The sequence below is a fragment of the Micromys minutus genome (genome assembly GCF_963924665.1).
Source record: "Micromys minutus genome assembly, chromosome: 16".
In the NCBI taxonomy this organism is placed as follows: Eukaryota; Metazoa; Chordata; class Mammalia; order Rodentia; family Muridae; genus Micromys; species Micromys minutus.
The window spans coordinates 15,690,337-15,715,431 of record NC_137985.1 but is presented as its reverse complement, the minus strand read 5'-3'; the positions used below and the strand labels follow the sequence as shown (position 1 = coordinate 15,715,431).

The window sequence follows — 25,095 nt, the reverse complement described above, 5'->3', positions numbered from 1 at the left end:
TTTCCTCTAGTTCTTTGAGTTCTTTGAGTGTTTTTCTTCTTTCTTCTTTAAAAGCTTCTGAATCTTTGTGCTTTTCCTCCCTTTCTTGTTTAAGTATCTCTATCAGCATCTTGAGGTATGATTTCAGGTCTGTGTCTTTTTTTTCTGGAGTGTTTGGAATTCCGATGTTTGCTGTTATGGGAGAGCTGGGTTCTGGTGTTGCTAGATTTTCTTGGTTCTCTTGGGATATACTCTTTCTCTTTCTTCTTGCCATTTCGTTGTCAGTGATATGTTCTTGCCTTTCCCTTGTCTCTGGTCTGTGACCCTGGTTCTCCACTGCTTTAGTTGTAAGATGGGCCAAGCCCTGTTTTATGCCTCAGAGTCTTCGGGTGTGAGCAAAAGTTCCAACATTCTGTTTCTGGTTGCTGGATCAGGCACGGCAGGGCAGGGCAAGGCAGGGGGTGCACTTTCTGTGTGCACTCCGCAGAGATCTCTCTGCTCCCCTGCAGCCTAGGTCTCCCACTCACCAGTTGCTCAGTCTCTATGAGTCGCCGTTCCGGGTGGCAGATGGGCCAGGCTCCGCTCTGCGTCCTTAAGTCACCTCAGGGTGGAAACAGAAGTTCTAATTTTCTGTTCCCAATCACTGGATCGGTCAAGGCAGGGCTGGGCAAGTTAGGGTGTGCACTTTCCGTGTGCACTCCGCAGAGATCTCTCTGCTCCCTGGCAGCCCAGGTCTCCCACCTCGGTTTGTTGCTTCTTAATATACTTCGTTTTGTTTCTACTTGTTTAATTTCTGCTCAGATTTTAATTATTTCCTGTTCTTTACTTCTTTTGGGTATATATGTTACTTTTAGTCTAAAGCTTTAAGCTGTGCTGTAAAGTTGCTGGTGTATTCTCTCTCCAGGTCATTTTTGGATGCACTCAGAGCTATGAGTTTTCCTCTTAGTATTGCTTTCATTGCATTTCATCCATTTGGGTATGTTGTGCTTTCATTTTCATTAAACTTTAAAAGAATATTAATTTTTTTTCATTATAATCCTGTATGAAAAGCTATTGGGCTGTAGAATTGTGTGTGTGTTGAGTTTTGGGGTAAATAAATACCCAATATGGAGGTAGAAAACAAATGAAGAAAGACCACCAAAGTGAGGGAGTTGCACTGACAGAGCTGGACTGTGGGGGTGCTCAGACAGGGTGGCTCAGGACTTGTGAAAGAAGTGCAGGGTTTTGAGATTTAGTATGGTTTCTTTAATGAATATGGGCACACTTTAATGAATTTGGAGCATAGTTGTTCAATATTGAGAATTCATCTTTATAGATTTTTCCAGTAATGAAGAAAAAGTGCCCTTCCTTATCTTTTTTGATAACTTTTGGTTGAATATAATTTTATTCGATATTAGAGTGGCTACTCAATCATGATTCCATTTGCTTGTAAGTTTTTTTTTTTCCTCAGCTTTTTATTCTGAGGTAATGTCTTCCTTCCTTATTCTCTGAGATGACTTTCCTGTATGTAGCAAAATGCTGGATCCTGTTTACTTATCCAGTCTGATAGTCTATGTCTAATTATTGAAAAATTGAGTGCAATTGTGTTAACAGATATTAAAGAATAGTGATTGTTTTTTCCCGTTATTTTCGTTGTTAGACTTAGAATTAGGTTTGTGTGTCTATCTTCTTTTGGTTTTCTTGCTGTTATTTTCTTACTTTTCCTAGGGTGTTGTTTCCTTAGTTGTGTTGGATTTTCCAGTGATTATCATTTGTAGGACTGGATTTATGGACAAATATTGTGTAAATTTGGTTTTGTCCTTAATATTTTGGTCTCTCTATCTATAGTAATGGAGAGTTTTGCTGGATATAATAACCTGTGCTGGAATTTGTGTTATCTTAGAATCTCTATGTCTTCTAGAACCTTCAGGCTTTCATCTTCATTTTTAGAATTCAAGTGTAATTCTGATGGCTGGCCTTTATATGTAGCACATCCTTTTTCCCTTACTGCTTTTAGTATTCTTTCTTTGTTTTGAACATTTGGTGCTTTGACTACTATAGGCCTGAGAAAATTTTTTTTCTGGACCAATCTATTTGGAGTTCTGTAGGCTTCTTGAATGTTCTTGGCCATCTTGTTTTTAAGGGTAGGGAAGTTTTTTTTTATGATTTTGTTGAAGATATTTACTGTGCCTTTTAGGTGATATTCTTTGCCCTCTTCAACACCCTTTATTTTTAGGTTTGGTCTTGTCATTGTCTCCTTGGATCTCCAGGAAATTTGGGTTAGGAACATTTTAGTTATTTCATTTTCTATGACTGTTTTTCTATGTTTTCTATGTTGTCTTCTACCCCTGAGACTCTCTTTCATCTCTTCTAGTCTGTTGGTGATGCTTGCATCTGTGACTCCTGATTTTTTTTTTTTTTTTAGGTTTTCTATTTCCATGGGCTCAGGTGTGAGAGCTCTTGCAAAATTTCTCTGTGGGCTCAGGTGGGTGCAGGTTGATCCTGAATGTTGATCACCATTGCCTGGTCATCTCATGGTGCCAGAGAGGACCAGATTCTAGATTCACCATGCTAACTATCCTCCAGGAGCTTCAGGCTACCCAGGGAGGGATAGTCTGGATTGTATGTGGCAATCTCCAGTTTTCACACGTAGGAGAGCTCTTGCAAGGCTCCTCTGAGGGCTCAGCCATGTGTAGGTGGGTCCTGAGTCTTAATGACAGTCCCTGTGTCCTCTCACTGGTTCAGAAATGTCCCAATCTCACAGTTCTCATCCCTATCTGCTCAGTAAATCATCAGATGTTCCCTCCCTGAACAGGCAGTGAGGGTATGTGGCAGGTCTAGGGCTTTCCTTAGACTCAGAAGGAAGAGTGCTTGCAAGTCTTCACTAAGGGCTCAGATGTGTGGTGGTTGGTAATTACTACATACTTTTAAGTTGTCTTTTGAAGTATTTTGTCACAGTGAGGTAAAGTGTTCCATCAAGCGCATTAGGTTTTATGTATAATTGTCTAGAAAGAAAATAAGAAGAGGGTACTAAAGCCCAGTAATACAGTGTCTGCCTCACATAACAAGATCCCAGTGTATATTTATAATGTATAATTATATGTATAATTGTCTACGTATTGATTTGAAAAAATACATTTTAACAATAAAAAAGATAAAAATAAATAAATAAATAAATTCATAAATAAATAAAAACCTTATACAATGACATAATGCATATGCAAGATTTTATAACACAGAAGAGATTTTTCAGTAGTTACAAATATATACGGATACTTCAAAGAACCTGAGTAAAGAGTGGATTTTCGGGCAGCTCGTAAAGGTTGAAAAACTGGTGAGTAGAAGAACTAGGTAGCCCGGGAGAATAGAGATCTCTGCAGAGTGTGCACGGAAAGCGCACACTCTGACCTGCCTGATCCAGGGACCAGGAACAGAACTTTGGAACTTCTGTTCCCACCCTGCAACTCTGAGGCATAGAACAAGGCTTGGCCCATCTGTCACTGGACCAGTGGAGATCCAGAGACACAGACCAGATACAAGGGAAAGGCAAGAACATATCACTGACAACAAAATGGCAAGAGGTAAGCAAAAGAGTATATCCCAAGAAAACCAAGACGACCTGGCAACAACAGAACCCAGGTCTCCCATAACAACAAACATTGGAATGCCAAACACTCCAGAAAAAGAAAACACAGACCAGAAATCATACCTCAAGATGCTGATAGAGATACTTAACAAGAACGGGAGGAAAGCAAAAAGATTCAAAAGCTTTTAAAGAGGAAACAAGAAAAACACTCAAAGAACTAGAGGAAAACAGAAACAAAGAGATGAAGGAATAGAAGAGGGAATTTAAAATGGATATTGACCCAATAAAGAAAACACTAAAAGAGATAACCCTAGAGGGAGAACGCCTAAAAAATAAATCAGGAATCACAAAGGAAAGCATTTCGATAGATTACTAGAGATGGAAGAGAGAATCTCGGGGGCAGAAGAAGACATTGTAAACATAGACAAAACAGCCAGAGAAGATGCAAAAAACTAAAAGCTCCTAACCAAATTGTCCAGAAAATCCAGGTCACAATGAGGAGAATGAACCTAACGATAATAGGAATAGAAGAGGGAGAAGAGTATCAACTAAGAGGCACAGTAAATATCTTCAACAAAATCGTAGAAGAAAACTTCCCGACCCTCAAAAATGAGATGACCACGAGCATAAAAAAAGCCTTCAGAAATCCAAATAGGTTGGACCAGAAAAGAAATACCTCCCAACACATAATAGTCAAAACATCAAGTGCCCAAAGCAAAGAAAGAATACTAAAAGCAGTAAGGGAAAAAGTAAGGTAAAATATAAAGACAGGCCAATCAGAATCACACCCGATTTCTCAACAGAGACTATGAAGGCTAGAAGAGCCTGGACAGATATCATGTACACCCTAAGAGAGCACAAGTGCCAGCCCAAGCAGCTATACCCAGCAAAACTATCAATCACCATAGATTGAGAGATGAAGATATTTCAAGACAAATCAAAATTTACACAATATCTGACCACAAACCCAGCACTACAATGAATTATAGGTGGAAAACCCAATACAATGAGGGAAAATACAGCCTAATTAAAAAAAAAAAAAAAACTCCTAAACAAGAAAACTAAAAGAAGAAAAAGACACGGACACAAATCAACCCACAAAAGCAATAATAGCAGGAAACAGAAACAACTATTTCTTGATATCTATTAACATAAATGGACTCAACTACCCAATAAAGAGACATAGGCTATCAGACTGGATACATAAACAAAATCCAGCCTCTTGCTGCATACAGGAAACTCAGCTCAGAGACAAAGACAGACACTATCTCAGAATAAAAGGGTGGGAAAAAAACTTCCAAGCAAACAACCCCAAGAAGCAAGCTGGAGTGGCTATTCTAATATTGAATAAAGAAAATTTCCAACCAAAAGTTATCAAAAAAGATAATGAAGGACACTTTTTACTGATTACTGGGGAAATCCTTAACATATATGCTCCAAATAAAAAAGCACCCACATTCATAAAAGAAACCCTACTAAAGCTCAAAAATACATTTCATCCCACACAATAATACTGGGAGACTTTAATACCCCACTAACCCTAATAGACAGATCATGGAAACAGAAACAGTATAAGGATACTGTACAACTAGCAGAGACATTGAACAAACTGGAATTAATAGATATTTACAGAATATATCATCCTAAAGTAAAAAAATACACCTTCTTCTCAGCACCCCATGGCACCTTCTCGAAAATTGACCACATAATTAGACACAGAATGAGCCTCAATCGATATAAGAAGATTGAAATACTCCCATGCATCCTCTAGGATCACCTTGGTCTACAGCTGGTCTTTAACAAAAACAAAGACAAAAAAATAGCACACACACACATGGAAACTAAACAACACTCTGTTAAATGATAGCAGGGTGAAAGAAGAAATAAAGAAAGAAATTAAGAATTTTCTAGAATTCAATGAAAACAAAAACACAACATACCCACACATATGGGATGCAATCAAAGCAGTACTGAGAAGAAAACTCATAGCCCTTAGTGCTTCCAAAAAGAAACTGGAGAGAGCTTACATCAGCAACCTGACAGCACAGCTATAAGCCCTAGAACCAAAGGAAGCAGATATACCCAAGAAGAGTAGACAGCAAGAAATAATCAAAATTGGGGCAGAAATAGACCAATAGAAACAAAAAGAACCATTGCAAAAAATTAACAAAACCAATTGGTGTTACTTTAAGAAAATCAACAAGATTGATAAACCCCTAGCCAGACTAACTAGAGGGCAAAGAGAGAGTATATAAATTAACAAAATCAAAAAAGCAAGTGGAGACATAACAACTGAAACTGAGGAAATTAAAGAAATCATCAGATCCTACTACAAAAACTTATACTCCACAAAATTGGAAAATCTGGAGGAAATTGATGAATTCCTAAACAGATACAACATCCCAAAGTTAAACCAGGACCAAGTAAACCATCTAAATAACCATATAACACCTAAAGAAATAGAAGAAATCATCAAAAGCCTCCCAACCAAAAAAAGCCAAAGTCCAGCTGGGTTAAGTGCAGAATTTTATGAAACATTTATTGCGGATATAACACCAATACTCTCCAAACTATTCCAAAAGATAGAATCAGATGGAATACTACCCAACTCATTTTTTGGGGCTACAATAAGCCTCGTACCTAAACCACACTAAGACCCTACAAGGAAAGAGAACTTCAGACCAATCTCACTTATGAACATTGATGCAGAAATACTCAACAAAACCCTTGCAAACCGTAACCAAGAACACATCAAAAGAATCATTCATCATGACCAAGTAGGCTTCATCCCTGGGATGCAGGGATGGTGTAATATAAGGAAATCCATCAACGTAATCCACCATATAAACAAACTCAAAGAACGAAATCACATGGTCATCTCACTAGATGCTGAGAAAGCATTTGACAAAATCTAACACCCCTTCATGTTAAAAGTCTTGGAAAGAACAGGAATCCAAGGTCCATACTTAAACATATTAAAAGCAATATACATCAAACCAACAGCCAACATCAAACTTAACGGTGGGAAACTTGAAGCAATCCCACTAAAATCAGGGACTCGACAAGGCTGCCCACTCTCCCCTTACCTATTCAACATAGTACTGGAAGTCCTGGCTGGAGCAATTAGAGAGCAAAAGGAGATAAAGGGGATACAAATCAGAAAGGAAGAGATAAAAACATCACTCTTTTCCGATGACATGATACTGTACTTAAGTGACCCCAAAATTTCTACCAGAGAACTCCTACATCTGATAAACAAGTTCAGCTAAGTGGCTGGATACAAAATTAACTCAAACAAACTAGTAGCCTTCCTATACTCAAAGGACAACATGTGGAGAAAGAAATTAGAGAAAAGGTACCCTTCACAATCATCACAAAAAATATGAAATACCTTGGTGTGACTCTAACTAAGCAAGTGAAGGACCTGTATGACAAGAACTTCATACCTCTAAAGAAGGAAATTGAGGAGGATCTCAGAAAATGGAAAGATCTCCCCTGCTCATGGTTTGGAAGGATCAACATTTTAAAAATGGCCATCCTACCAAAAGCAATCTACAGATTCAATACAACCCCATAAAAATTCCAACCCAGTTCTTCATGGAATTGGAAAGATCAATGTGCAATTTCATATGGAACAACAAAAGACGTAGAATAGTGAAATCCATCCTCAACAACAAGAAAAAATCTTCAGAAATCACTATCCCTGACGTCAAGCTATATTACAAGGAAATTGTGCTGAAAACTGCATTGTACTGCTACAGAAATAAGAATATGGATCAATGGAATAGAACAGATGATCCAGAAATGAGCCCTCATGTATATGGTCACCTGATTTTTTACAAAGGAGCTGTAAAAGTTCCATGGAAAAAGGACAGCCTATTCAACAAATGGTGCTGGTCCAACTGGCACTCAGCATGCAAAAGAATGAAAATAGACCCTTTCTTATCTCCTTGTACAACACCCAAGTGTAAGTGGATCAAAAATCTCCACATTAAACCTGATACACTGAAACTATTAGATGAGAAAGTAGGGAAAACCATAGAACACATAGGCACAGGAGAAAATTTTCTGAAGAAAACACCAATGGCTCAAGCTCTAAGGTCAAAGATAAACAAATGGGACTTAATGAGACTGAAAAGTTTTTGTAAGGCTAGGGACATTGTCAAGAAAACAAAAAAAAAAAAAAAGGCAGCCAACAGAATGGGAAAAGATCTTTACCAACTCCACAACAGATAGAGGCCTAATATCCAAGGTATACAAAGAACTCAAAAAGCTAGACATCAGAGAATCAAATAACCCTATTTAAAAAGGGGTACAGAACTAAACAAAACGTTCTCACTTGAGGAATATTGGATGGCTGAGAAATATCTGAGGAAGTGCTGGACATCCTTAGCCATCAGGGAAATGCAAATCAAAACAACACTGAGATTTTACCTCACACCAGTCACATTGGCCAAGATCCAAAACTCAGATGACAACAGATGCTGGCAAAGTTGTGGAGAAAGAGGAACACTTCTCGACTGTTGGTGGGGTTGCAAACTAATACAACCACTCTGGAAATTCGTCTGGCGATACCTCAGAAAATTGGACATAGTACTACCTGAAGACACAGCTATTCCACTTCTGGGCATATACCCCAGAGACACCTTATTATACAACAAAGATATTTGCACTGCAATGTTCATAGCACGTCTGTTTATAATAGCCAGAAGCTGGAAAGAACCCAGATGTCCTTCAGAAGATGAATGGATACAAAAATTGTGGTACATTTACACAATGGAATACTACTCAGCAACCAGAAACAATGACTTAACCAAATTCTTAAGTAAATGGCAGCATCTCGAGAATATCATCCTGAGTGAGATAACCCAGTCACAAAAGAACAGTAATATGCAGTCACTGATAGTGGGATGCTAACCCCAGTGGCTCGCACTCCCCCAGAAACAACTCACAGACTGTATGAAGTCCAAGAAATAAAGAAAACAAAACAAAACAAAAAAAATCTTACACAAGAAGAAAACTTTGACTATTTCCATGTTACATTTTGTTTTACATGTACTTTATGCTCATTTTAAATATTAAGTTTTCAATGTATTTTATCAAACCTTTAAAAAAATCAAGTACGGGCTAAAGAATATATTCATATAGTTTTATGTAAAAATTATTTTAAAATATGAAAAAAGTACTGACAAAAATGTATTGTATAATTTATTCAAAAAATGCTTAAAATATGTACATTTATCTTTGCTTTGTAACATAAAGTTGTTAAAAAATAAATAAAATATACTTAATGTAAAAAAAGAGTGGATTTTCAAGTATCAGTGTTGGGATATTGGCATATACATACATACATACATACATACTTATATGTGTGTGTGTGTGTGTGTGTGTGTGGAAAATATGTTAAAAATATATGATGAATATTTTAAAATTAATTATAAAATTTATATAAACAGGACACTGCATGTATATGAATTAACACATTAATAAGTAATCAAATTATGAAAAAAAGATAAAACTGAAAAGAAAGATAAATTTGAATTCAGTAAGATTAGACAAATTGTATATTTTGTTTTTGTACAGATACACTTGAATTAAAATTAGTTAAAAAATATTGAAGTGAAATTAACATGTGTATCACAACCACTTGTACATTGACTATAAAAATTCATTCAAGAATAATGATTAACTGAAAAAAAGCAGATTATTTTGATGTTGGTTTCAAAGCAATGCCTTTTTTTAAGAGTAGAAAGTAAAATGTCATTTGTGCTTGATAATATAGATTTATGGTCTAATTTACACAGTGGCACACCTAACGTAATGTACCTTATTCCTGCAACTTTGGATGATGTTATATAGCATTGTCCCACAAACATAATGCATTATATGATATGTCTTCTTTTCTTAGTAAATATTTAATAGTAAAAATATCTCTAGACATATTGTATGTAATTCAAAATGTCATCTCATCATTCTAATTTAATACTTAAGACTCTGAAAGCAAAACAAGCCTAAAAATTTGTTTCACAAGTGGCTAGAGACCAGTCATGTAATCCCTGCAATGTTCTTTATCACAACAAATAAATAAAGATATCCTTTAATAAAATTGAATTTTATTATAATATGAATTTCAATAATAACTAACAACCTATCAGAATTACACCAGACTTCTCAACAGAGACTAGAAAAGCTAAAGGATTCTGAACAGACATCATACAGTCCCAAAGAGTACACAAATGGCAACCCAGTTTACTAGATCCAGCAAAACTCTCAATTACCATAGATGGAAAAACCAAGATATTCCAGGGCAAAACCAAATTATACAATATCTGTCCACAAATGCAACCCTACAAAGGGAAACAGATAGAAAACTCCAATAAAAAGAGAAAAACTACACCCTAGGAAGAGCAAAAAAAATAATTATGCAAAAAAAAACAAAAGAAAAAAAGCACACAAACATAATTTTATGTTTAACAACAAATATAACAAGAAACAACCATAACTATTCCTTAATATCTCTTAACATCAATGGACTCAATATTATCCAATAAAAAGTCATAAACTATCAGATTGGATACATAAACATGATCCAGCATTTTGCTACATACAGAAAACTCATCTCAGAGAAAAATCAGATACTATTTCCAAGTATAAAAGTGGGAAAAATATTTCAAGCAAATTGTCCCAATAAACAAGTTGGAGTAGCCATTCTAATATTTAATGAAGTAGATTTTCAACCTAAAGATATCAAAAAGATAAGGAAAGACATTTTTTACTCATCACAGGAACAATATATCAAGAGGAACACTCAATATATTACATCTATGGTCCTAATATAAGGCTGCACACATTCATAAAGAAACCTTACCAAAGCATATATTTTACCACATACATTAATAGTGGGAGACTTCAACATACCAGTCTCATTAGTGAACAACTTATAAAAGCAGAAACTGAACAGAAAAACAGCAAAATGAGCACAGAATATACCTTCTTCTCGTAACCTCATTGTGCCTTCTCCAAAACTAACCATATAGTTGGTCACAAAACAGGCATCAACACATGTATGAAGATCAAAATATTCCTATGCTTCCTATCAGATCATCATAGACTAAGGTTGGTCTTTAATAACAACAACAACAAAAAACAACACAACAAAACACAAAAAAACAACAACAAAAATCCCACATACACATGGAAACTGAACAATGAGTTACTTAAAGATAACATGCTCAAGAAAGAAAGAAAGAAAGAAAGAAGGAAAGAAAGAAAGGATTTTTTTTACAATTAAATGAAATTAGAATACTACATATCCAAATTTCTAGGATGTGATGAAAGCAGTCCTAAAAGAAAAAGTCATAGTTCTGGGTGCCTCCATAAAGAAACTGAGAAGAGCATACACTAGCAACTTGACAACACACCTGAATACTCTAGTACAATAAGACGCAGTTTCACCCAAGAAAGCTAGGCAACAAAAATTAGTCAAAATCAGAGCAGAAATCAATTAAGAAGTAACAAAAGGAACTATCCAAACATTCAACAAAACCAGGATCTGACTTTTTGAGAAAATCAACAAAATCAATAAACCATTAGGCAGACTAACAGAAGGGCATATAGAGAGTATCCAAATAAATAAGATCAGAAAAGAAGAAGAGCAATAACAACAAAATCCGAGGAAATTCAAGAAATCATCAGATCATACTTTAAAAGCATTTATTGAACAAAACTGGGAAATCTAGAGGAAATGGACAAATTTCTAGACATACACCAAATACCATATTTAATTCAGGATCAGATCAAACATTGAAACAGTCCCATAACACCTAAAGACATAGAAACAGTCATCAAAAGCATCCCAAGCAAAAAAAAAAAAAAAAAAAAAAAAAAAAAAAAAAAAAAAAAAAGCCCAGGACCAGATGGGTTCAGTGCAGAATTTTATCAGATTTTAATAGAAGACCTAATACCAATACTCTCCAAACTATTTCACAAAATTAAAACAGAAGGAACACTATCTAACTCATTCTTCAAAGCCACCATTATGCTCATTCCTAAACAAAACAGTGACTATACAAAGAAAGAGAATGATAGAGCATGTCTCTCATGAACATCTATGCAAATATACTCAATAAAATCCTTGCAAACCAAATCCAAAAACACATCAAAACATGTATTCACCATGATAAAGTAAGCTTCATCTTAGGGGTGCAGGGAATGTTTCAAAATAAAGAAAACCATTAACATAATCCACCATATGAACAAACTCAAAGATACAAAATGAAACAGAACAAAACAAAACACATGAACTTCTCATTAGGTGCTGAGAAAGAATTTGACAAAATTCAAAACCCCTTCATATTAAAAGTCTTGGAAAGATCAGGAATACCTAAACATAGTTAAAGCAATATACAGCAAACTAGTATCCAACATCAAACTAAATGCTGAGAAACATGAAGCAATCCCACTAAAATTGGGGACTAGACAAGTCTGCCCATTCTTTTTCTACCTATTCAATATAGTATTGAAATTCCTACCCAGAGAAATTAGATAACAAAAGAAAATTGAAGCTATACAAGTTGGAAAGGAAGAAGTAAAAGTATCACTACTTTCTGATGATATGATAGTATATTTAAGTAACCCAAAAAGTTCTACTAGAGAACTCCTACAACTAATAAACACCTTTAGCAAAGTGGTTGGATATAAAATTAACTCAAACAAACCAGTAGCCTTGCTCTACCTCAAGGATAAACATGCTGAGAAAAATTAGGGAAAAGACACCCTTCACAATAATCACAATCAATATGATATACTTTGGTGTGACCCTAACAAAGCAAGTGAAAGATTTTTATGACAAGAACTTCAAATCTCTAAGGAAGAAAAATGAAGAAGATCTTAGAAGATAGAAAGATCTTTCATGGTCATGGATTAGAAAGATTCACAATTTTAAAATTGCCATTTTGCCAAAAGCAATCTACAGATTCAATGAAATCCCTATGAAAATTTCAACTCAATTTTTTTCGCAGAGTATCTAATAGCAATTTAAAAATTTATATGGAATAAGAAAAACATCAAATAATGAAATCTATTCTCAACAATAAAAGAATTTCCTGGGAAATCATCATTCCTAATCTCAAGCTATGCTACAAATCAATTGTGATAAAAACTGCATTTTATTTGTACAGAGATAGATAGGTTCACCAATGGAACAGAATTAAAGACCCAGTAATAGTCAGACAACTATGGTCACTTATTCTTTGACAAAAGAGCTAAAAATATTCAATGCAAAAAGCAAGCTCCTTGAACAAATTGTGTTGATTTAACTGGCAGTCAGCAATCATAAGAATGCAAATCAATCCTTCTGTAGCTTCTTGTACAAAGCTCAAATAGAAATGGATCAAAGACCTCCACATAATTCAGGTACACTGAAACTATTAGAGTAGAAAGTAAGAAAGAGCTTAGAACACATAGGCGCAGGGGAAAATTTACTGAGCTGAACATCAGTGAATTATGCTCAAAGATCAAGAATCTACACATGGGTAAAAAGTGCTCATTCTTATCATTTTTGACAACTTTTGGTTGAAAATCTATTTTATTCGATATTAGAATGACTACTCCAGCTTGTTTCCTGGGACCATTTTATTGTAACGTTTTTATCCCCAGCCTTGTACTCTGAGGTAGTGTCTATCTTTGTCTTTGAGATGATTTTCCTGAATGCAGCAAAATGCTGCATCCTGGTTGTGTATATATTCTGACAGTCTATGTCTTTTTATTGGGGAATTGAGTCCATTGATGTTAAGAGATATTATGAAATAGTTATTCTTGTTTCCTTTTATTTTGTTGTTAGAAGGATAGTTTTGTGTGTCTTTCTTCTTTCGGTTTACTTGCATAAATATTTTCTTGGTTTTCCTTGGATGTAGCTTTCATCCTAGTGTATGATTTTTCCATTTATTATCCTTTGTAAGGCTGGATTTATGGAAAGATATTGTGTAAATTTGCTGAAGTCCTGGAATATCTTGGTTTCTCTATTTAAGGTAATTGAGAGTTTTGCTGGATATAGTTACCTGAGCTGGCATTTGTGCTCTCTTAGGGTCTGTATAATATCTGTCCAGGATCTTATATCTTTCATAGCCTCTGTTTACAAGTCAGGTGCAATTCTGATTGGTCTACCATTGTATGTTACTTATACTTTTTTATCTACTGCTCTTAGGATTCTTTCTTTGTTTGGACATTTGGTGTTTTGACTATTATTTTTTGGGAGGTATTTTCTGGTTCAAACTATTTGAAGCTCTAAGGCTTCTTGTACATTTATCGTCATCTCATTCTTAAATTTAGGGACATTTCTTTAAGATTTTGTTGAAGATATAAACTGTGAATATTAGCTGTGAGTTTTTGCCCTCTTCTACACCTATTATCCTTAGGGTTGACCTTCTCATTGTGTCCCGGATTTCATGGATGTTTTGGCTAGGAGCTTTTTTGATTTTGCAACTTCTATGTCTGTTTTTGTTTATGTTTCCTATGTTTTCTTCAGCACCTGTGATTCTCTCTTCCATCTCTTGTAATCTGTTTTTGATGCTTGCATCTATGACTCTTAATTTCTTTCCTAGGTTTTTTATCTCCAGGGTTGTCTCTTTTTAAAATTTCCTTTTTGCTTCTATTTCTTTTCAATTACTTCACCTGTTTGGTTGTGCTTTCCTATAGTTCTTTGAGTGATTTTTGTGTTTCTTTTTTAAGGGCTTCTATTTGGTTACATGCATTCTTATGATTTTCCTGTAATTGTATAAGTGTGTTATTCACATGCTTCTTGAGAATCTCTATCATTATCATGAAGTTGATTTTAAGTCTAAATCTTGTTTTTCTGGTGTGTTGGGAAATCCACTATTTGCTATGGTGGGAGAGCTTGGTTCTGGTGCTTCCACATTGACTTGGATACTTTTGCTTAGGTTCCTGTGCTTTCCTCTTGCCATCTTGTTATCTGTGATTATAGGGGATCTTGTTGACTTTGACTGGAGCTTGTCTCTACTGTGGGTCTGAGTGCCTGTGGGCTCAAGAAGGAGATTTCTCCTGGGTGTTTGGCTATTTTTGGGTAGGCAGTGAGTTCTGATGGCAGTGACTAATTTCTTTCTCCATGGGTTCAGGTGGAAGAGCATTGTTAGGCTGTTTTCAGAGCTATGCCATGTACATGCAGGTCCTGAGTCCTGATGGAAGTCACCTAGCCCTTGGTCTTTACCTGTAAGTACCTGATCCCAGAGTGCACCCATGCTATCTGTGCACTAAAAGATCCCTGACTTCCTTCCCCAGATAAATGTTGAGGGTGCACAGAAGATTCACTGTGTGCTCAGGTGTGAAAGCACTTTTGATGCTGTTGTGAGAGCACAACTGTCTATATATAAGACCTGAATCCTGATGGCAGCCACCTGGTTTTGTTTCTGAAGAATGCCTACTCTCCCCCTACCTATTCAATATAGTACTGGAAGTCCTGGTCAAAGCAATTAGACAACAAAGAAGGCATAGGGATAAAATTGGAAGGGAAGAAGTCAAAACATGACTATTTGCAGATGATATGATAGTATAACTAAGTGACCCCAAAATTTCCACCAGAGAACTTTACAGCTGAAAAACAAGTTCATCAAAGTGGCTGGATATAAAATTGACTCAAACAAATCAGTAGCCTTCCTCTACTCAAAAAAAAAAAAAAAAAAAAAAAAAACATGTGGGGAAAGAAATTAGGGAAAAGATACCCTTCACAATAGTCACAAATAATATAAAATACATTGGTGTGAACCTAATGAAGCAAGTGAAAGATCTGTATGACAAGAACTTTAAATCTATGAAAAGAAAATTGAAGAAGATCCCAGAAGATGGAAAGATCTTTCATGCTCATGAATTGGAAGAATAAACATTGGAAAAATGGTCATCTTACCAAAAGAAATCTACAGATTCGATGCAATTCTCATCAAAATTCCAACTCAATTTTTCATAGGGTTGGAAAGAGCAATCTGTAAGTTTATCTGGAATAACAAAATACCTAGGATAGTGAAATCTATTCTCAAGAATAAAATAACTTTTTGGAGAATAACCATCTATGATCTTAAGCTATATTACAAAGCAATTGTGATAAAAACCTGCATGATATTGGTACAGAGATAGACAGGTAGATCCATGTAACAGAATTGAAGACCCAGAAATGAACCCACACAAATATGGTCACTTGATCTTTGTAAAAGGGATTAAAACATTCAAGGGGAAAAAGACAACCTCTTCAGCAATTAGTATTGATTCAATAGGCAGTCAGCATGCAGAAAAATGCAAATAATCTTTTTCTTATCTCCTTGTAAGAAGCTCAACTGCAAGTGAATCAAAGACATTCATATAAAACCAGGTACACTAAAAATATTAAATGAAAAAGGAGAAGACCTTAGAACATATAGGCACATGGGTCATTTTCCTGAGTAAAACACCAATGGCTTTTGCTCTAAGATCAAGAATAGATAAATGGGACATCATGAAATGGCAAAGTTTCTGTAAAGCTAAGGGTTAGAGTTAGGGTTAGTGTTAGAAAAACAAAATGTCAGCAAACAGATTGGGAGAAATATCTAACAAGGACACATGCTCCACCAAGTTCATAGCAGCCTTATTTCTAATAGCCAGAAGCTGGAAAGAACCCAGATGTCCTTCAACAGAGGAATGGATACAGAAATTTTGGTACATATACAAATAAAATACTAACCAGCTATTAAAAAAATGAGTTTATGAAATTTTTAAGCAAATGGATGGAACTTGAAGCTATCATCCTGAGTGCGGTAAACCAGTCACAAAATAGCACTCATGGTATGCACTCACTTATAAGTAGATTCTAGCACCTCCCCTCCAAAAAAAGTTCTGAATACCCAAGAAACCATCTACAAAACTTATGAAGCTCAAGAAATATGAAGACCAGAATGTGAATGTTTCAGTCCTTTTTAGAAGGGGGGACAAAACAGGGGAGGAAATATAAGGACAAATAGAGGAGCAGGGATTGAGGAAAAGATCTCACCTGGAGAACCAACCTCATATGTAGTCATCATACACAAGCACTATTGCTGATGCCAAGAAGTGTTTACTGGCAGGAACTAATCATGGATGTCTCCTCAGAAACTCTCAAAAATCAAATAATTAAAGAGCAGGATGCTTGCAACTAATAATCAGACTGATTTTGGGGCCCCAGTGAAAGAGCTAGAGAAAGAACTAACATAGCTGAAAGGTTTGCACCCTCATAGGAAAACATCATCAACAGCCAAGGCACTGAAGTTGAGAGGGTGAGTGGGAGGGGCACACCTCCATGGAAGCAAGTTTATGAGGAAGAGGGAGGGGAGTTGGCGTGGGAGAGTATAACATTTGAATTGTTAATACAGAGAATATCCAATAAAATTGAAGAAAGAAAAACAATTGTCATTCCAACTTGTCTTCAACTTGTCCCCTGATGCAGAATTCATCAGCCATATATTAGAAAAAAGAGAAAAAATTCTTAAAATCTAAAACAAATAAAAAAATATGTTCGTCTTTTGAGGTTTTCTTTACCTGTATCATAAGTTTTCCTGGGTTCATTAATTTATCTGTCAAATTTGTACTTTTTTTAATAACCAGAATATATATTTCATTGCATAAATATAAGACTATATTGTTTTTTATTCATTATTTAGTTTATGTATTTCTAGGTTGTTTCCAATTTCTTACTACCATGAAGAGTCTAGCAATGAATATGAATATAAAAGTGCCTGTGTACTCAGATGTAAACAGATTACTTTAGGTTTATGGAAATAGTGGTATAACTATATATTAAAGAGATATATTGCTAGCTTCATGAAAAACTGCTAGCTATTCTGATTTCTATAGTTGATATCCATATTAGCATATCCACTAGCAATAACTAAGTGCTCTCCTTTCTCAGCGTCTTTGTCATAATTTTATATTTTATTTTTTGACTTTAACCATTCTGACTGGGGTAAGACAAAATCACAATCTAATTATATTTTTGTGGCATGGGTTTTCCACCTCTATCAACTGATCAAAGGTTAATTATTTCTTGTTCTTTCACAGGTATGAATAACCTTTAAGAATTAATATTTTCCTTATGCATTCTGTAGAGCATGATTGGTTGTTAGTTGTTATTTAAATTCAATTTTATTAAAGGATATCTTTATTTATTGGTAGTGATAAAGAACTTTTCAGGGTTTACATGTCTCTTCTCTAGCCACTTGTGAAACAGCTTTTTAGGCTTGTTTTGCTTTCAGAGTCTTCATTAATGATGAAATTCAACTATAATGATGAAATGACTCTTTGAATTACATACAATATGATGTCTAGAGCTATTTTCATTGTGAAATATTTAAAAAGAAAAGAAGACATAACATATAATGTATTATGTTTGTGGGAGAATACGTTACAACATCACCCAAAGTTGGAGGAATAAGGTGTATTACATTAGTTGTGCCACTGTGCAAATTAGACCATAAATCTATTTTTTCAAGCCCAAATGAAGTTTTTTTCTACTCTTTTTTTTTATTTGTCGTGAAAAAAAAAAAAAGGGTATATATTTAGAATTAGCCATCTGGACTCAGTTTAGATGATCCCAATCTCGTTGGCAACATCTAGAGCATCATAATTAGGAGCCAACTTACACATGCCTTCTTTTCTCCATCAGGCCTTATCAGGGTATTGACTTTGGCCACATCAATGTCATAGAGTTTCTTCACGGCCTGTTTGATCTGGTGCTTGTTGGCCTTAACATCCACAACGAACACAAGCGTGTTGTCCTCTATTTTTTTCATGGCTGACTCAGTGGTCAGTGGAACTTTGATGATAGCATAGTGGTCAAGTTTGTTTCTCCTGGGTGCACTCTTTCGAGGATATTTTGGCTGCCTCCGGAGACGCAGAGTCTTGGGCCGCCGAAATGTGGGTGATGTTCGGATCTTCTCTTTGTGACTGTGGACGCCTTTCAGCACTGCCTTCTTAGCTTTCAAGGCCTTTGCTTTGGCTTCGGCTTTGAGAGGGGCAGGAGCTTCCTTCTTCGTTTTCGGCGCCATCTTGGCGAAAAGGCGTTTTTTTCTACTCTTAAAAAAATGCTTCCATACCATCATCCAAATCATCTGTTTATTTTCAATTAATCACCATTATTCAATGTATTTTTATAGTCAACATACAAGTGGTAGTGATACAAGGGATAATTTCAATTCAGTTTTTCTTCACTGATTTTAAGTCAAGAGTGTCTATACAACAACAAAAGTATGAAATTTGTATATTTTTACTGAGTTCAAATTTATCTTTCTTCTCAGTTTTATATTTTAGTGATAATTTGATCACTTAATAATGTGTTAATTTATATACATGCCACTGTTCTATTTATATCAATTTTATGACTCATTTAAAATTTTCATTATATATTTCATTATATATTATATATACATATATGTATATATATAAATATGTGTGTATATATATCCCAATATCCGAACATAGCAACATAGATACTGAAAAATCAACTCTTAACTCAAGTCCTATGAAATATCAGTATATATTCTTAACTACTAAACAATCTCTTCTGTATTATACATTCTTGCATATACATTTTTCATTGTATATTTTTTTAATTCTGAAGACTGATCCAGGAATCTTGTGATGCTTGGCAGGCAGTCTACTGCTGAGCGTTAATCCCCTTTTATTGTTTGCTCTTTAGAGAATTTCATGTAAAACATATTGCACTTGATGTCACACCTTAGATCACTGTTACAAAATACTTCCAAAGGCAACTTAACAATATGTAGTAATTATTTTTCATTCAGTTTCAGGGGTTTCAACACATAATTGATAGACCTGATTATTGTTAGCTAAAAGTGAAATTAATTTTTTGGGGAACTATAATGTGGCAGACTATAATCAAGTCGTCTGGACCTAAAATGCTTCCAAATAAAAGTAAGCAGTCCACTGCTTCCAGAATGTACATCGTTATTAATACCTGAGAAATGTCTTTTACTCACCTATAGTCATGTTTTCTTTATACACAGGACCACTTTGGCATTTAGTGTTTATTAATTTATAATCATTATATGTTGTTAATGAATTGATCCCTTGGCAACTATTGGATTATATTTTGTTTCTTGGTCTTATTTTTTTCCTAAAATTCTATACTGGATATATGGACAAATGCTTTTCTTTGTTTTCAGATGTCATTAACTTGGATAATATATATATATATATATATATAAATTAATATTGCACTATCTTTAGAAATAGTGAGATAAGAGGACAGTTTGTCAGAGGCTACTGTACTCGAGAAGCTGGGTTGAAAATGTAGATAAGGTCATTTAAATAGGACTAGAATTTACAAAGAATTATTTTAATATGGTAATAAAATTATTGGTAACCATTGCTTTCTGAATTAAAAAAGAAAGTTAATGTGAAGAATAACACTAAGGAAATAAAATGTTGTAGCCTTAGCTTAAAAGTTCTAAACTGTATTTTTAGACACCCTAAACACTCAAGTAAAATTTAATATTAGAAACAAAAATAAAAGTATTAAATTTTCTATAAAATTTGCCTCTAAAATAATTTATATAATCCTGAAGGTGTGTCGGGAGATTTACCAGAGGTGATATTTGTTAGAACTGGAGCTTAAGATGCATGCAATACTTTCTCTGGGGAATAATTTTTAACGTGAAAACCAATTAATAGTGTTTGTCCTTTGAGGAAATTAAAATACGTATCCTTGCATCCTGCTGTATAAACATACATAACTGAATACTTCTACTTTGTTACCATATTTATACACTAGGGTTCTGGGGCTGTTTAGAGTAGGAAAGAAAATAGAACTCTTATTTTTATTAGCAGCTTTGACAATGCAAACTGAGAAAATGATAATGATCTTACTAGTAATTTTTTTCTCAACATTTGTGGAAAACATACATTAAGTTTCCTATGTATCATAAAATGAAAACAGCATCTAGTGGAAATAGTACAAGAGTTGATGGTTCTCAATAGGGCAGGTAGAGTGAGTGGAGGAGATGATATGCGGACTATGCTTCAATTTTACACCCGTGAGGATATCAGAATCCTGTATAGCTTAACAGCATAGCACTATTAAGGTATAGTTTCTGTATGATACAATGACTCTGTAGTTTTCAGAGCATTCTTTGTCACAAAACTATAGTATCCATTACCACTGTCTGCCCAACTATCACTAATATTTTTCTACTTTTTTAAATGTAGAGAATCTTCCAATTACAACTATTTCCTGGAAAATCGATACCTCATCTATCCTTTAATACAAGGTAAGCTCCTTTAGAATTATTCTATAAATTTACATACTTGTTAACTATTCAATAAGTATCTCTTATGAATTATGCAAATTATATATTTTCAGGTACTTTGACACTATTATTTTATTTTGGTATGAATGCACTTAGCTCCTATTATAATAATCCTCAATGCTGTGGTACTGAGAACACATTTATATCTACCATTCTTGGTAATATTAGCTGTCATCTCAATTTTCACTTCTCATCTTGCAAGCCCATTTGAATGTCTAGAAATATATCCATTGATGCTGGAAGTTACTTTGACACATTAATAGACTTAACACTTCAGAGATTTCATGTAGAATCTCCTACTGGATATGATCAGAAAGTAGTCATGATCTATTAAGATAAAAAATGGTCCTTTGTTTCCTTATACAATTTATTCAGTTAAAGTTAAATAGTGGGATATGAATTATGGTTGTTTCTCAGTAATTATGAGAGCTAACATATTTATCTTAAAAAGCATATATCCTCAGAGTTTCCATCAGTTGCTGTTTTTTAAATCTTGGTTTTCTATATTTGATTTAACTAAATAGACTACTTACTTCTATATTTTTTGTATTCATAAAAAGATATTTGTATTTAGGATTGTAATTTGGAACACAACCTTTGTGTTTTAAACTTGAGACTAACATTTATTATACTTGCAATGTATGTTTGTCTTATATGTGTTTAGGATGATTGGCACTTACATTGTCTGTGTGGTCAGTTTTACACTGATGTGTTTTATATTTTAAATGAGTGTTCTATGATCAGCACACATAACCATAACTATTTCACTTCTCAGAACTCACTAATTAATAGACAAAATAAATGTTTCACAATACTGTCTGCTATAGATGCTGTACAAACACATTTGAGAACTTAGATGTGCTATTGTAGCATCAAAACAAAAATGGATTTACCAATTTAAGAAGAACAAAACATAAAGTTTACAAGAAACTTTCTGATTTAAAGACTTTTGCTCGTCTTTCTTTGTGTTACATCATACTTGACTTTCAACCCCGCCCCCCAAGAAGACAACTGTCATATAGGAAAACTATATATTGTATTTTTCTGCTTAAGTATTTATTATTTCTTAATGATTCAAAATGACACATTTTTCTCACAAATAAAATATTTCTATTTAACAGTGACCTCTTACCGATATACTTATATTTTTTCTATAAATTTTCTACTTTTTGGATTAAGGGCAACTCGGTAAGCATAATAATGAAGTTTAGTTTTATGGAATATTTTCTGGCTTCTCTTCTGATTATACAAATCTTTGCATTTTTAATTTCAAGGGCTTATTTAGACTTTTATTTTTTTACTTTCAGGTAATTTACTCTCAGTCAAAAACATACACATCCCACAATAATATATATACATTTTGTTTTATGTTTAGTTTTGTGCATTTGTTTATTTATCATATTTATCTACTCCAAATATTTTTATGTTCTTGGAAGAATTCCTCCAAAATTGTAAGTAAAAGGGGATTAGACAGAAACTCATTAACTGGAAGTGAAGTATTTAAATCAAAATGTTAAGTGAAGACTGAAATTATAATCATCATAATTCCAATAACAATGGCTGCTTCAATTCAAGGACAATATTTTTCAATGATAAGTTTCCGAAATATGAAATCAGTATCATGAAGTATGGTAGAAAATTGTTTCATATCCTTTAATTTTATTCTTCAGTCTTAGTATGTACACATATTTAATGTTCTTGCTTCCCAATAAAGATAATTGTATTACAGAAGATATAAGTAATTTCATCAAGGTCACAAAACTGGTTTTTCTGGTGTTTTCATGAGTCAAGTTACAAAAAATAAGACTCAAGATTCTCAGTATAAAATTTTTGCACTATGTTTTACACAGAAAAATATATATCAAACCAGAAATTTTTAATCAGCATTCACACATTATGGTGACATTCTTTATTGATAATCCTCATTTGCACAGTAATTTGTAGATATTGATATAAATGTTTTTAATAACTGCATGCTAATGTTATTGGTGCATATGAATCATATGAAAAATATGCTTTCACTGTGGCATTGGTGTGCACCCTATATTTTGCTCTTGTCTATGTCAAATATTCTCTTTTGTCTTACTCCTATTCCTTTCACTCTTCCTCACTTTACTTTTATGTCACAGCTCACTAAAATATGTTAATTCTGTATATTATAAGAAACAGTACCACGCATGTAAAAGGGAAAAAAAGTAAAGGCTCAGAGAGATAACAGCTGTGTAATGATGAAATGTCAGGTAACAGAACACATATTTCAATCATAAAACCACATAGTTTATAATAGCAATCTAAAATAAAAATGTATAGAGAACATAAAATATGATCAGCATCCATTACTTTTGATGAGCCTTATAAATGCAAACAATGAAGCAAACATAAAACATCCTGTCATTAGATATATAAAGAAGAATTAAAACTATTGAGTTGATAATGAAAGAGATTTCTATTTATTTAACAAATGATTGAATAATTAAACATTGCAAGAGAATTGAACCTTTCCCATGAACGTCATATTACTCTGTATAAACCCACATAGAGAATAATGTTTCCATTCCAGGGACAAGGCTGATAGACATAACACCTGATGATTTAATGCACACCATTTTATCCCTCTCTTTTCAGAAAACAAGAAACCTGCATGGAAGCGGAGAACCATACAGCCATAGGACAATTTCTCCTTATTGGCCTTTCAGAAGATCCTGAAATTCAATCTGTTCTCTTTGGACTATTCCTGTTCATGTTTCTGGTTACTGTTCTTGGAAACTTTCTCATTGTCTTAGTCACCAGCTATGACTCCCACCTTCACACACCTATGTACTTTTTCCTCTGCAACCTGTCATTTGTTGACATCTGTTTAACCTCCACCACCATCCCCAAAATGCTGGTGAACATTTATATGCACACCATGGAAATATCCTATGCAGAGTGCCTTACTCAAGTTTATTTTTTTAATAATTTTCTTGGAATGGACAATTTTTTTCTGACCATTATGGCCTATGACCGTTTTGTAGCCATCTGCCACCCTCTTAACTATTCAGTCATCATGAACCCTAGAATTTGTTCACTGTTGGTTCTTTTATCTTGGATTATTATGTTCTGGGTCTCCCTGATTCATACGTTATTAATGAAACAACTGAACTTCTGTACTGGCACTGAAATCCCACATTTCTTTTGTGAACTCACTGAGCTTCTCAGGGTGGCCTGCTCTGATACCAACATAAATAACATTTTTCTGTATTTGGTTACTGCAGTGCTAGGGATGTTTCCTGTCATTGGAATAGCTTTCTCTTATTTTCATATTGTCTCTGCCTTATTGAAAATGTCCTCTGTTAGGAATAAGTATAAAGCCTTTTCCACCTGTGGGTCTCACCTTTGTGTAGTATCCTTGTTCTATGGGACAGGATTTGTAGTTCATCTCAGTTCTGCTGTAGCCCATTCATCCAAGAGAAATGCAGTCACTTCAATAATGTACACGGTTGTTACCCCTATGTTGAACCCCTTCATCTATAGTTTGAGAAACAAGGATGTAAAGGGGGCCTTAGCAAAACTTCTTAGAAGTGTTAAATTTTGTCTTTGAGGCATTGCTGATACAAGAAAGGTAATTATTGTGAATAACAATATGCAGAGACTTTTCTTCCCTGGATACTTGAAGTTTCAACTATTTTTATTATATTGCTTTTGTACATATTTTAATTAATTTATTTCTACAAACCTACCAATTATCTTTTAATTTTCTCCCTAAACTTTATGAAAAAATATAAAAGTTAAATATAAATTTTATAGACATTTCTGATGTTTGAAAGATTATCCAAAGAACCTATATACAAACTAATCTGGCTTTCCCCAAAGTGTATTCTTGAGGGAAGGTGAGATGGTTCAGCATGTAAAGAGGTTGCAGCACATGTCTGGTAACAAACAAAAGCTCAATAACTGGTATTTGTGCAAATATGGAATCTGAGAATCAGCTTTACAAAGTTGTCCTCTGACATCTACTAGACCATGTGGCATACATAGACTCACACATGTGGACACATATTAATAATTATTTTTAAAATTTAAAATGAATTGTTTGAATATTATATTTTCATCCTAGTTTACTTATATTTGTATCTTTTAATGAAACAATGTAAGGAAAATCACTGCAACAATATAAAAATCCTATTACTGTATCAGGAATGTGCTTTCCTCTTCAAACATTTGCATCTACTC

At 34.2% G+C, this 25,095-nt stretch overlaps 2 protein-coding genes across 2 annotated transcripts; one reads left to right on the top strand and one right to left on the bottom strand.

Moving 5' to 3' along the window:
- Positions 1-18,168: 18,168 nt before the first annotated feature.
- LOC308430800 (large ribosomal subunit protein uL23-like) lies at positions 18,169-18,603 on the bottom strand (the record flags this gene model as incomplete). Its single annotated transcript, XM_080930085.1, has 1 exon — positions 18,169-18,603. The coding sequence occupies one exon, from the start codon at positions 18,601-18,603 to the stop codon at positions 18,169-18,171; it is 435 nt and encodes a 144-aa protein (XP_080786211.1).
- A 4,921-nt stretch (positions 18,604-23,524) lies between these two features.
- Positions 23,525-24,463, top strand: LOC308430886 (olfactory receptor 7D4-like; the record flags this gene model as incomplete). Its single annotated transcript, XM_080930163.1, has 1 exon — positions 23,525-24,463. One exon carries the CDS (start codon positions 23,525-23,527, stop codon positions 24,461-24,463), a length of 939 nt encoding a protein of 312 aa, XP_080786289.1.
- Positions 24,464-25,095: the final 632 nt, after the last annotated feature.